The sequence below is a fragment of the Pagrus pagrus genome (assembly GCF_965226575.1).
Source record: "Pagrus pagrus genome assembly, chromosome: 6".
In the NCBI taxonomy this organism is placed as follows: Eukaryota; Metazoa; Chordata; class Actinopteri; order Spariformes; family Sparidae; genus Pagrus; species Pagrus pagrus.
In genome coordinates this window covers 4,185,440-4,198,690 of record NC_140190.1, presented here as the reverse complement: position 1 = coordinate 4,198,690, position 13,251 = coordinate 4,185,440, and the positions used below count along the sequence as shown (strand labels likewise).

At 42.8% G+C, this 13,251-nt stretch overlaps 1 protein-coding gene across 2 annotated transcripts; it reads left to right on the top strand.

Annotated features, from left to right (window-relative positions):
* The first annotated feature begins 4 nt into the window (after window positions 1-4).
* uhmk1 (U2AF homology motif (UHM) kinase 1) lies at window positions 5-13,213 on the top strand. Of its 2 annotated transcripts, XR_014622758.1 has the most exons (10): window positions 5-797; window positions 1,948-2,077; window positions 2,492-2,678; window positions 2,760-2,957; window positions 3,310-3,404; window positions 3,547-3,623; window positions 3,767-3,865; window positions 3,987-4,075; window positions 5,191-6,755; window positions 6,788-13,213. XR_014622758.1 is itself a non-coding variant. In XM_084355013.1 (9 exons), exons 1-9 carry the CDS (start codon window positions 494-496, stop codon window positions 5,335-5,337), a joined length of 1,326 nt encoding a protein of 441 aa, XP_084211139.1. In that variant the 5' UTR covers window positions 5-493; the 3' UTR covers window positions 5,338-13,213. The 2 variants fall into 2 exon arrangements, 1 of the variants encoding a protein (XP_084211139.1); XM_084355013.1 differs by having other exon boundaries at window positions 5,191-13,213.
* The last annotated feature ends 38 nt before the right edge of the window (window positions 13,214-13,251 follow it).

The following is a 13,251-nucleotide window of genomic DNA, read 5'->3' as shown; positions in this document are numbered from 1 at the left end:
GAACCGGAAGTAACATCGACATCAACAACCTGAGTCACAACAACTGAGGCAAAACTTTACTCCCGTTGAAACTAAAACGCCCTTTAAAGTGATTTCACTCGCTACAAATGCTGCTTTAACAGCCGGTGTATTATGGAGGAGGTTTTTCGCTGCGCGTCGCGGAAGTGGTTCGTGTTAATGCTCAAGCTCGGTGGCTAATTCAGCCAACTGGAGCGGCTAACTGGAGCGGCTCAGTTAGCTAACTTTCTGTCAGCTGACTGCAGTGGGTTCATTTTGACAGCCTCGGTGAGCAAACAGTCGTGTAATATGCCCCGGTGTCACTCTGTGCTTAGTTTCAACACGCTTGTGGGTGTAGCTGGATTGTCCGCCATCTCTCGCTGACAACGTCCTGGTCGTGGTTTTATGCGGTGCCGATAAGAGCCCCGGTTCGCAATGCTCCTGCAGCTGCTCCCACCTGTCAACTAGCTGGCTCCTCTCCTCCTCGTCCTCCCCCATGGCTCACTGCGGCTCCTCCGCGCCGAGCGCTAAGGTACAGACGCCGCGTCCGGACAGCATCATGCCATCGCCGGGCAGCGTAGACCAGAGCATGAAGCCGGTGCTCTTCGAGATCTTCGGCGAGATATGGACCGTGCAGTCGCGGCTCGGCCAGGGAGTCTCGGCCTCGGTGTACCGGGTCAGCTCCGGCAGAGCCGCCACCGCCGCTGTGAAGGAGTTCCAGGCCGACACTCAGGGAGGAGATTACGGGTATCACAAGGAGAGGTCCGTGCTGGAGGACATCCAGGGACATAAAAACATCGGTAAGGATTTTTTACTCTTTCCAGAAACATGTGGACGTGCTGCCCCCCTGAAGCCTCACAGGTGCGGTACACACACCTGTACAGAACATGTACATCATGGTGGTCTTCAGTTACAATCATTTCCACAGCTCGCATTTTATGTGATGCATGACAGGAACTCAAACTACTCTGTTATAGGTCTTCTGAAAATGTGACCAAGTCTGCTGGATCAAAAATATACAACAGTGATTCTAGGATTTGGTTAAATGTCTCTCGGCCATTTTCACCTCAGTTAGGTGCTTTTGATAGTCATCCACAACCTTCTGGTAGTCTGGAAGCCCTCCATCCACCATCAGCATCCTGTCACAGACTTGTTTATTCAGCACATGTTGTCGATTGGGTTCAAGTCAGGACTTTAGGAAGAAAACCTCAGTTGTAGCCTGATTCAGCCCGTCCTTTACCACTTCTGACGTGTGTGTTTGGGATCGAACACCCAACTGCACCCAAGACCAAATCTTCTGCTGATGATTTTAGGTTTCCCTGAAGGATTTGGAGATAATCCTCCTTCTTCATTATTCCATTTACTTTCTTTAGTGCAGCAAAACAGCCCCACAGCATAATACTACCAGCACCATGCTGGACAGTAGGTATAGTGATCTTGGAGTTAAAGGCCTCACCTTCCCTCCTCCAAACATACTGCTGCTCATTGTGGCCAAACAACTAACTTTGTTTTTTTCTTTGTCCATGTGGTCCCACCACTGGTATGTTGACATGGAAATGAAATGTCATCATGAGCCTCTCTGTAACATATAGAAAGCTTTCATGGTGGAAAGGTTATTACTGACCACGCTTTTCGAACCTTTATGTGTCGTTGTTTCTTTCAAATGGAGCAAAACCAAATCCAACTGAAAAATCTATCAGTTTAAAAGGAAGTTGGGTGTCACTTGGCGTACCCATGGTAGAATATTCTATAAGAGCATTTACATAAAAGTAATGGTCTGCTTTTTAATTCTGCATATGATACTCCATGAAACAGGATCTCATTTGAGAAAAACATCAGGCTTTAAAATAAGCCTAGTAGGAGTTGGAGGGCTTTATTTGCGTTTTCTGAAAGGTGATATAAATGTGACAGGCTGAGCTGTTCGTAAAGACCGATGTGTTCTCCTCTCAGTGACACTGTACGGGGTGTTCACCAACCACAGCTGTATGGGAGTCACCACCCGCTGTCTCCTGCTGGAGCTCCTGGACGTCAGCGTGTCGGAGCTGCTGGTGAGAGGCAGCAGTGGTACCCAGGGTGGGAGGTAAGTCACGTCATGATGTCACTGCTTCTCATACAGTCTGCTCTGACTGTGGCAGGCTGCAGAGATGTGTGTCTGTTATTCAGCCTGCCTTCATTGATATACATGGGGCGGACAAATTAATAGAAATAACTGTCAGTATAATGCAATGCACCACAAAATGCAACCTCCAGACTGATCATCGTCAAACATCGTAACCTTCATGAAGGGAGGATTTATTGCAGGACTGTTGTATTAAGTAACATTATTTTTAGCTCGGTGGTCCTAATAAATTGGCAACATTATACATTTTGTTGCCAAGAACACAAACTTGGCCAATGAAGCTGATTCTGATTCTGATAATGAATGCTATAGGCTGCAGTTACTGTATTTAGGAGAGCTTTCCTCTTAACTGCGTGCTATCACATCTTTTGGCAGACCCCAGCAGGGCCACTCCATGTGGCTCGTCCAACACTGTGCCAGAGACATCCTGGAGGCTCTCGGCTTCCTCCACAGGGAAGGCTACGTCCACGCTGACCTCAAGCCACGCAACATTCTCTGGAGTGCTGATGACGAGTGCTTCAAGCTCATCGACTTCGGCCTCAGCTTCAAAGAGGGGAACCAGGTGAGTGCGTCAGGGGATTTGTAGGTCAGTGGGAAAAGTGGCATTATACTTCTGACTCTCTCCCGCCCTCACCTCCTCCAGGATGTCAAGTACATCCAGACAGATGGGTATCGCGCTCCGGAGGCCGAGCTTCAAAACAGCCTCGCTCAGGCCGGGGTGGAGATGGACGGGGACTCAGGCTGCTCGTCCGCCGTGGACCTGTGGAGCCTGGGAATCATCCTGCTGGAGATGTTCTCAGGAATCAAACTCAAAGACACCGTCCGCTCGCAGGAGTGGAAGGTATGACGGAGCTCTGCTCAGGGTAGATAGCTGATGTAAAGTTGATAGAGCAAGATTTAATTCTTCATAGAAATGGTCAAAGTAAAATAGATTTGATGACTTAATGAGTACTGATCAATGCAAACAGTGTGGACTTGTGATTTCTGCCATTAGACAATGAGTTTGATCAAATATATCTGTATTTGTAACATTAAGTACGACAGTTGCCCCTGAATAAACATTGAAATAAAAACATTATATTAATAAATTATAGGAGTAAATTAAAAGAATAAAGTTTCAGTTTTTAATACATTGTTATCATTAATGAAAAGTCTACTGGATCAGAACATTTGTCTGTTCCCCTCTCCGTTAGGATAACTGTGCTGCCATCGTAGACCATATCTTTGCCAGCAACAGTGTCGTGTGCCCTGCCATCCCCGTCTATCACCTCAGAGACCTTATCAAAAGGTAACTATGATATGTGACTGTTATGCCGTGTACTTTACTATGTACTGACCTGCTTTCCTGTGGAAGCAGAGGACTGTTGTCTGCAGCTAAACTGGCTGCAGTAATTCAGCTACATTGGACTTTTGTTGCTTTGTGTCTGCAGCATGCTTCTCAACGACCCAAAGCAAAGATGCACAGCTGAAACTGCCCTGCTGAGCCCATTCTTCAGTATTCCCTTTGGTATGTGTCAATATTTGAGACTCACACCAGGATTAACACAACTCTCAGTGCACCATATTTACCTGTGTGTGTGTGTGTGTGTGTGTGTGTGTGTGTGTGTGTGTGTGTGTGTGTGTGTGCGCGTGTGCGCGCGCGTGTGTCAGCTCCTCACATTGAAGACCTGGTCCTGCTGCCCTCTCCCGTCCTGCGTCTGCTCAACCTGATCGATGACAGCCATCTGCACAATGATGAAGAGTATGAAGGTGCAGCAGCATGTTGTTCATTTTCTGTCTTTACATTTTGAGTGACTCAGAGGGAATGACTTGACTTCCTGTTTCTTCTGAGTGTGCAGAGGTTGAAGTAACCTTTCATTGTTTCTGCCAGACATACTGGAGGACATGAAGGAAGAGTGCCAGAAGTACGGCTCAGTGGTTTCTCTGCTCATCCCCAAGGAGAACCCGGGGAAAGGACAGGTGAGACTGTTGATCCGAGAACAAGGAAACTTTTAAATGTGCAGACGTAAGTTAGTAGTAGCAAACCAGACTTCATGGAGAATCAGTATGTTTTCTGTGCAGTCTAATTATTTGAAAGTACCTTTACTCCACTGATAAGGTTGTAAAGTACAGTGTTATTTACTCACCTGATAACCGAAGGGTGCAGCTGCAGCTTTGTCTGTGGTGCTGGAGATGACCATTAGCTTGTGACTGTATATAAATGTCTATATTTGACCTGAAATGCATTTAGTTTGTTATTGATGTTGAGGAGACAAATATCCGTTTCTCGCTGACCAAAAAAACAACTAAACGCTCCAACATCTGGCTTTTGTCTGTAATGTGAATCTGTACTATCAGCATTCACTCCTGCATCAGATGACTGTGTAGCAGTCATGAATGTTTATCAGCTGAAGACACAACACCTGGTTAATTTTCCAGCGTGATGCTGTGACGTGGATTTAAGTTGTAGACGCTGTTGTAGACTTTTCAATATGTCAAGCAGTGCTTAAAACGTACCGACCATTACACTTTCAGTGGCCTCTGTAAGTACCCAAGCTTTGCCAGCTTGACCAGAGATGACAAAAGAAGTAAGATATCTCACTCCTTTGATAATTCCATCAAAAGCTCCAGAAAAAACGATGCGTCTGTTACTGATGAGACTTTTTTTTAAAAACTGTTCCCTGTTTTTCAGCGTGTTCATGGTGTCAAATGTGACACACCATCGACAAAACATAAACCAAAGGCAAATCCATCTACTAGCAATGGAAAGGAATATATTGCCTATTTTAGTGGGTTTACCTGTGTTAAAAAAAAACAACTAATTTTGGTGTAAAAGTGGTTACAGAGACGGTTTTCCTGCTGCTAACACACACAGTTAAGGAAAGAGATGCAGATACGAGATGGCATGCAAAGTATCTGTTTACACGCCAAAATGAGCTGTTAAACACAACAAGTCAACAACATTTGAAATGTGGCTGCTAACGAACAGACTGCTCCAAAACGACCGCAGTCGACGCAGCTGCACGTCTGAGGTGAGACTCAAGTTCAACCATTCACCCACTAATTCATCTTCATGTCCTTCGTTTGTCCACCAGGTGTTTGTGGAGTACGCCAACGCTAGTGACTCCAAAGAGGCTCAGAGGCTGCTGACGGGCCGCACCTTTGATGGGAAGTTTGTCGTGGCCACCTTCTACCCCCTCAGCGCCTATAAAAGAGGTTACCTGTACCAGACTGTGCAGTGAAGTCACCACAGCTCACTTTACACCTTCTGCACTGTTTGCATGCAAAAACACTCCTGCACAGGGCACCACAGGAGACAGATCATTTTCTCCGTATAACAATTACTACAGCCGACACAGAATCACGAGCGGATGTCCTGCAGTCTGAGTTCAGATGATTCAGTTATTAATGAGTGTAGTTCAAACTTCTGCATGTTCTCATGTGGTCTTTCTACAGTAGATTCTGTGTGAATTGAACTGTGGCTTTGAGGAGCGACAGCGACTTTATATCTGCTGCCTCCAGCCTGTGCACGACTCGTATCAGTGCACATCCGTGTAGTGCTTTAAGGTGACCTGAATCCACCTCATGTAACGACTCTGGTCTGAGTACACTAGTTCCTGTTCTAGCTGAAATATTTGAAACTTTGAGAATCTGTGCTCGACATAACTAAATAGTTCTACATATGTGAGTAGTTACATCTCCTGATACATTATTAGTTGAATCACTTAATCTCATCAGTTGAGTCGGGGATGTGATTAGAAGCTTGTAGCAGGATAGAAGTGATCCTGAAAATCTAAAATCATCATCATATCTTGTTGTTACATGAATAATAATAATTATTGTTACCTGTATATGGGAGGAAGCAGCGTTGGTACAAGGGGACATACAGGTGGTTTCAGGGAGAAGTGGTTTGGAGTGACCTCGTTTTCACTCACTTACTCTCCGCCATTGTCTGAGCACGGGCGGCAGTTGAATAGTCCTAAAATATAATTTCCTGTGTCTTTTCCTAGACACTTTCCCTTGAGCTCGATGGAAAATGTCACGAGTTCACGGAAAGACGTGAAGAAGAAGTCATGAGGATTAAGAATAACAACGTACTCCTCAAAGGGCCACAGGATGGTCCACGGCACCCTGTAGTACAGGAGATAAAGGAAGGACGCACTGAAGCTCAGCTCTCATAACGGCCGTGTTTGGAGACTTCACTGTCGTTTATCTCAGTCGGGAAAAAGACTATTCGACCGCCGCCCAGCGCTCCTCCTGCTCTGTCCCGTAGCCTAATGTTTTGTAGCTTTTTATTTACAAAGTCTACATACTCTATATTTTGTTATCAGTTGGCTATGCTCCCATTTATGAGGACATAGACTGAGTTTTTTCTGTTTTTGACTGCAACACTGAAAGGGCACACAAACAAGAAGTAAATATTTGAGTGTACATGCTGAAATGATCAGAGATTTGACGTGTGAATACAATCAGAACACCTTTTGTCCAGTTGGAAAATGAGTCCGCGAACAAAAAAGTAATAGAAAGATGGATAGAAAATTTAAAAAAACGTCCTCCAACTTTCCAAAGCTAACTACGCTTTATTTGACCAGATACGCTGGACTGTCATGTGAGCAGCAGTTTAAAGCCACTGTGTGTGTGTGTGTGTGTGTGTGTGTGTGTGTGTGTGTGTGTGTGTGTGTGTGTGTGTAGTAACGTCTTTCAAATGTATCTAATAGCGTAGGTTGCTGTTGTAGAAAAATGAGTGCCGTCTATGTTTTGGACATTTTCAAATCTTACACATAGTGGCTTGAAAGATTGTGAAGCACTGATGCAGGGTGAAGAGCACTGTGCAGTGGTAGTAAACACATAGATAAAGTGCAGTTTGTGCATGAACCAGTGGATTAATTAATGCTTAGACTGCAGCCTCAACATCACCAAGGCTGCTGTTTTTGCACGATTGTTACACACTTCTGTCAGTTTCAAGAAGTGTTGCTAGTTTCATGACAACATATTGAGTTTTCTGAATCAATAATACGACAGAAATGTCATAAAATGACTCATGGAACCAACAAAATTAGATCATTTTGACATGTTGTATATCAGTTTGGTGTTTTTGCAGCGTGGAATGTACGTTAGAGATAGTTTTGTTTTGTGGTTTTCTTCACTTGCTTCCACTTCATGGATACGTCGTACCCATCGAGCCCACTGAAACATCAGATGATTTCTACACAAGTGCCCTATGACATTGAAGCTAGCTAACTAACCAAAATGCTGCTATAACAACAGGTTGTGCTACACCTGCATGCATCGATTGCTCATGTAGCCCAAACCATCGCAGATGCCTTAGAGAGTAATGTCCCTCCCAGCCGGTGTGGTCCTGCCCAGGAACAGAACCAGACTGAGCAGTGACCCATTTGATTCATAAAGTTGTTTAAGGTTCGTTTTTCAGTGTATCCTGTCAAAGCCAGACTACGAGTGAAAATGATAGTAGTCCCGTTATGCAAACTGCTGGTGTTAACTACAATAAATGCTATTAAACTACAGCATGACCATGCTAATGCTGGTATTAGCTTAAATAAATGCTTACAAATGTATACCAGTATGCTATTGTTGGTTTGAGCTAAAATAAATGCTATTAATTGATTGTAAACTGTTATGCTAATACTCGTATATCCTACAATAAATGCTAATATAGTATAACCAGTATGCTAATGCTGGTATTGGCTACATTAATCTATATTAATTGATAGTTATACCAGCATGCTATTGCTGGTGTTAGCATCAGTAAATGCTTAACAGATGGTTTTAGTTAAATGCTCAACTACTAAATACTAAAATGCTTAACTAGCATAAACTGCCATTTAGCATTTAGCTAAATGGCTTGGTAACTGAAAGAGTCGCACAAGTGGAGAGGACTCAGTAAAGTCACTGTATCATGTGCATTATGGAGTCATATTTACTTTCAGTTTGCTAATGTAAACTAACATTTTGGCTGCAGGATCAAACCCTCTGTCTTCTCTAAAAGTTTGAGAGTTAAAGTCACAAGTTGTTCACTCACGTCTTAGAGCACAAATCCATCTAAATGTGATTCAAGTCTGTGAAAGAAACCAGATAAAATGATTGAATATCTGAAGCTTCTGCACATATAAATGTTTCTGTCTGGGACCTATTTTTATCAAATAATGTCTCCCTCCACTATTAGAAAACATGTTTAAATTCTGCAACTGAAAATATAAAAACGAGTCGTTTTGTCCAAAGTTCTACCAAAAACATATTTTTCTACAAACTTTATTTGTTCGTGCCTGAAATGTGAATTCCCAAGTTTTTCTCTTCGAGAGCAACACTGGCCTGAAAATCTCGATTTGAAACTTGAACCGTCTCCAACCACTTTGACTACACAGCACTTTTTGAATTCACAATCTGTGGTACGCGAGCCTGATGGTCGGTGTCGTCAGTAACATGTAACCAGTCGTCCTCAAATAACAAAAAACAGGTTAAAAAACTAAAGAACACGATTTCTTCCACATTTTTCTTCATTGGTTTGTCAAAGACCTGGTACAGAAAATGAATCTTTGATTCTCTGTTACAGCGTTTGAAGTTTGATGTTGTCTTTTGGTTTTCCTTGACATAGTTACACTGAAGAAAAACTCCCTTCGTGTTTGACGATGCAAATGATTCGGGCTGCAACTAACTTTCACTTTCATTGTTGATCGATCAGTCGATGATTTACTCGATTTAATTGTTAGAAAATGGTGAAAAGATGTTCAGTTTACTGTCACAGAGGAAGAAAGAAACTAGAAGTAGGAAGGTTGAGCTCTTTTCATCGTGTTGAGATATTGTGCGAGTGTAGACTTGATTAATAAGAGTGTGTTATTGAGTGTGCGTCATCATCATCATCACCAGCCGGGGATGTTGCAGTTACATGATGTGTGTCTGAACAAATGACACAACAAATGACATTTTCCACTTCTACAGAGCTTAAACACTGAGGCTCTATATCCTCGTACATGCATCGACTCGTGGTCTTCAGCACCACAAATTAAAAACCTAACATCCAAAGCTCAGTCCTGCCTCGTCCCTTAAGTTTAACAGTAGCTGGTGCCGTCCCACTGCTGTTTTTATAACGGCGGACAGTCGACACTGAGCCACAGACAGAAAGCACAGAGGCAAATTTGACTTTCATGAGAGTCTACAGACGACCCTCCACTGACTCCTCTACTTAAAGCCACACTGCCGTTGTTAACGCAATGCAACACCATCGGTTTGTTTGTCATCTTGTCGGCTGGTGCTGTGTGTATTATTGTTGGCATTAGGTTGTTGGTTGGAGTTTCGCTGTTTGTTTTTACTCAGAGGAGGGCGAAGCAGGTTTTTCTACTGACGGCTGCACCTTAGAATAATAACGTGACCCGCCTGCCTTCATGGATGAATAAGAACGACTGATTGATTGATCCGCCGTTTTTTTTACGATGTTTGTTGCCTGCAGGTGTCAGATCATCTTCAGCCCTGAAAGCATTAACAGTCTGAGAAAACAGCCTGCAGCCACAGAGCTGCGAGCATCTGCAGTGGAAATTATTTAGCCGTGTTTTAAATATTAGACTCATATTTATTGATCTGAATGATATCATATTAATTTGTCGGCTGTCCTGTTTGGAGCTCATTTCAGCTGAGATCTGAAAGAGCTCGAGGATTTGCAAAGGAAGCAGTTTGTTTGTGTTCTTTACACCATGATTATCACTTTTATATATTATTATTATTATTTTAAGGTTGTGGATTTCTTTTTTTTTTAGGTTGGTTAGTTTTTAACTCTCGGTGTAGAGGGCTGCGTACTCACAAAAGTATAAACTACACAGACTTTCATACTGTTTTAATGTTTAACATCCTATTAATGTGATATTATGGATGCACTAGTCAGTTATATCTCGAGTGAGTCTGTGTGCACATGGTTAATGTGGGGGCGCAAATCCAGTTGGACCTGAGTTGAGCTGTTAGGCAGCATCACACCGTCTCCTGAGGATCAAACACGTCCATCATTTTATATTCGCCACAATATGCAAACTGAGGCTGCGGCGTCGAGTTGTTGTCCACTGCGGTTCTGATGATGAGCACACATTGTTGGTCAGCAGGGACAGAGACAGGGGACAGGGTGAAGAACAGGATCTTTAAAGGTCCAGTGTGCAGGATTTGGTGGCATCTGGCCTCTGAAAACTCAGATGGCCAGTCAGATTGTTTTTAAGAGCTCTGTCACACTTGTTGGGGGATCTTGAGCCGTAAATTATTTTCTTCCAGTTGTTACTTTATATTTTAGAGTTGAGAGTTGGGTTGTTACGATACCGATGGCTCTGATACTGCAGAACGTGCTGGACTGGGTATCAGCGAGGGTGTGCGAAATCCGATACTACATCATTTATCAGCCTGAAACAGGACCCTGCTGCTTCCCAGAGGCTTCCCAGTACAGTAGCCAGTACAGTAACCAGTACAGTGACCCATAAATATATACACACAGGTCAATCATTTGTTACATTTGTTGATATTTGTGGATAACTAACTAGATAATAACGCAAAGTTCTGTGGCGATCATCTCTGGTCGTGTTTGTTAATGTGTTACAGAGGGTCTAACACTCGTATCGGATCTGTTTATCAGCCAATACGCAAGTTCAGGTATCAGAATTGGTATCGGTAAGGAAAAAAATGGGGTATGCATTCAGCTTCCTGCTCTGTTGTCCTTCATGCTTGGCTCCATTTTCCTCCTGCCTGTCCTCTGAGTCCTGCATCCCCGTCTTTCTGGCTCTGACTCAAACATGAGGTTTTCAGTTGACACCCTCAGGCAAGATCTGTGCTCGTCTTCCCATCCGGACACTAAAGGGAAATCTGTGCTGGCAGGAAATAACAGAAAATATCAAGACGGGCTTCTGCAAATACAGCAAGATGTTTCTCTTTCACTGGCGCTGCGTTAGCTGATTACTGGGTGTTTAAGTCTTAACATTTCTAACTCTCACTGCCATTTCGGGTCCGCCGATGGCCGGCTTGAAAAATCTGTTTATCTTCCATTTTTCTATCATCTGAAGCGACTTTTCCTTCCTTTTGTCGTTTTGCTGCTCAGAGCGGCTCCTTCGTGCACTGACAGAGATCCAGGGGTTACGGCACCTGACCTCTGGGCCTGACTACGATAAGCGCTCAGCACATTTGTGCATTAAGTGTGTGTCTAGATATTAAAGGTGTGTTTTTGTGTGTGCTCGCGGAAGAGGAGGAAGCAGCAGGAACAAGTTATTATCATATTTGGTGGCAGCGTTTATAAGTTGCAAGGGCTGTCTACCTGAGCGTGTATGGTGTATCTGTGTGAGACAGATGTTACACTGTGTGTCGGACTACTTTCCGCCATCAGTGTGTGTGTGTGTGGTGTTATAGATGAGGCGCTGTATGCCTGTTTGCTTGCAAAAGGCAATCTGAAATCATTTGTATTCGCAGACGGTGTGAGATAAAAGTCAGAGCGAATATGCAGCCAGATATTAATACTGTGATGTCTCTAGTATCCATTCCTGTTAACAAAGCACACGTTAGGAGGCGAATGTTGAAATTATTCACAGCACACAGAAGAAACACAAGCAAAGTTCGATGTAGTCGAGAAAAAGGATCAAATATAAATAAAAATGAATCGACTGCTCGACGGAGCCTGAAGCAAAACTTTAATAAAGAGTGTTTTCACCTCGAGGTGAATAAAAACTATAATTCTACCTTTTAAATGCACATCAGCTGTTCATATGATTCATATCGACAAAGTGTGAATAACCAACAACATTGTTCTTTCTAATTCTGATTTTAAAGGGACAGTTCACCCCTTAAAATCAAGAATGCATATTTGTCCTCTTACCTGTAGTGATATATATCCATCTAAATGGTTTTGGTGTGAGTTGTTGAGTTTTGGAGATATCTGCCTTCTCTCCAATATAATGAACAACTCGACAGCAATGATGACCACACACCTTGTTGTGAGCAGTTTCATAGGAACTATTTTCTTTCCATATAGCTGCACAGAAGGAAGCCTACATCTACAGATGCACACAAAAAGCTAGCTAACTATGCAAGCTAAAATTACAGCTCAGCTAAGGGGGATGCATTAATGTTTACATCCTTCGCTGTCACAAGCACGAGCCTCTCATGATTTCTGGAAAGCGACATCGCTGTTGAGTTTTTCAGATGTTGTTTTTTTTTTTTTGCACTTTGAGCACCACAAGCCGAGTGCCGTCTATTTCCTGATATCAACCAATGCTCTGCCACTCACACCAAAACAATCTAGATGGATAAACAGCACTACAGGTAAGAGGACAAATATGTTCTTGATTTTGGGTTGAACTGTCCCTTTACACAACAGTGATCCAAAATAGACTAAAAGGAAGAGAGCTGCAGAGTCTGGTGATACTTCTCTGTAGGTTTGACCATTTCTATAAAGAATATTGATTAGTGCACCTTTTTAGATGGCTTTTGGCATTTTGATATGAAATGGTTCCCATGAGACCAAACCTGACCTTAAACCCAAACCTGACCTTGTTACTGATGTCCAGTCGGGTTTGAGAATAAATGTTGGGCTACTCTAAAGGAGTAGACACCAAAACCAAAACCTCTTTCATTTAATCCGGTGGGAGAACTCGCACAGGTTGTTCTCATCATTAAGAGTCTGAACAACTCAAAATATCTTCACTATAATATTTTTTAAAGACAATCCTCAAAACAGTTGTTGCCTTTGTTTGGTTGGTTTCTTCCTTTTGGTTTTATTCGAACCAGTTGAAGCATTTTTTTGTTGAATTTTGAGTCAAAGTGAGATGATATGTGGAATATTTGAAGAAGTGGGATGATTAATCTGGCCGAATAAATACAAATGATTTTTTTGTCAATGAATCGTCAAAATATACAGAGTTGATTTTAACTTCTGCTTCAGCAAAATGTCCCACAGGTCAAACTGGACTGAGCTGAAACGTTTGTTACTTTTTTGTGAGGAGGTCACTGTATACAAGACACACAACATGTATGAACCTGTGTGAGTAAGTCCATGTTTAACAGCCTTCCAGTTGAGAGTGAATCATGGCGCTCATGCTGTTGTGTTTGAGTATCTCATAATAATAAAATGATGCTTGACTTGGACCTGAAGTTTTGTCTGTTGTTTCTTGGGCTTCGTTAAT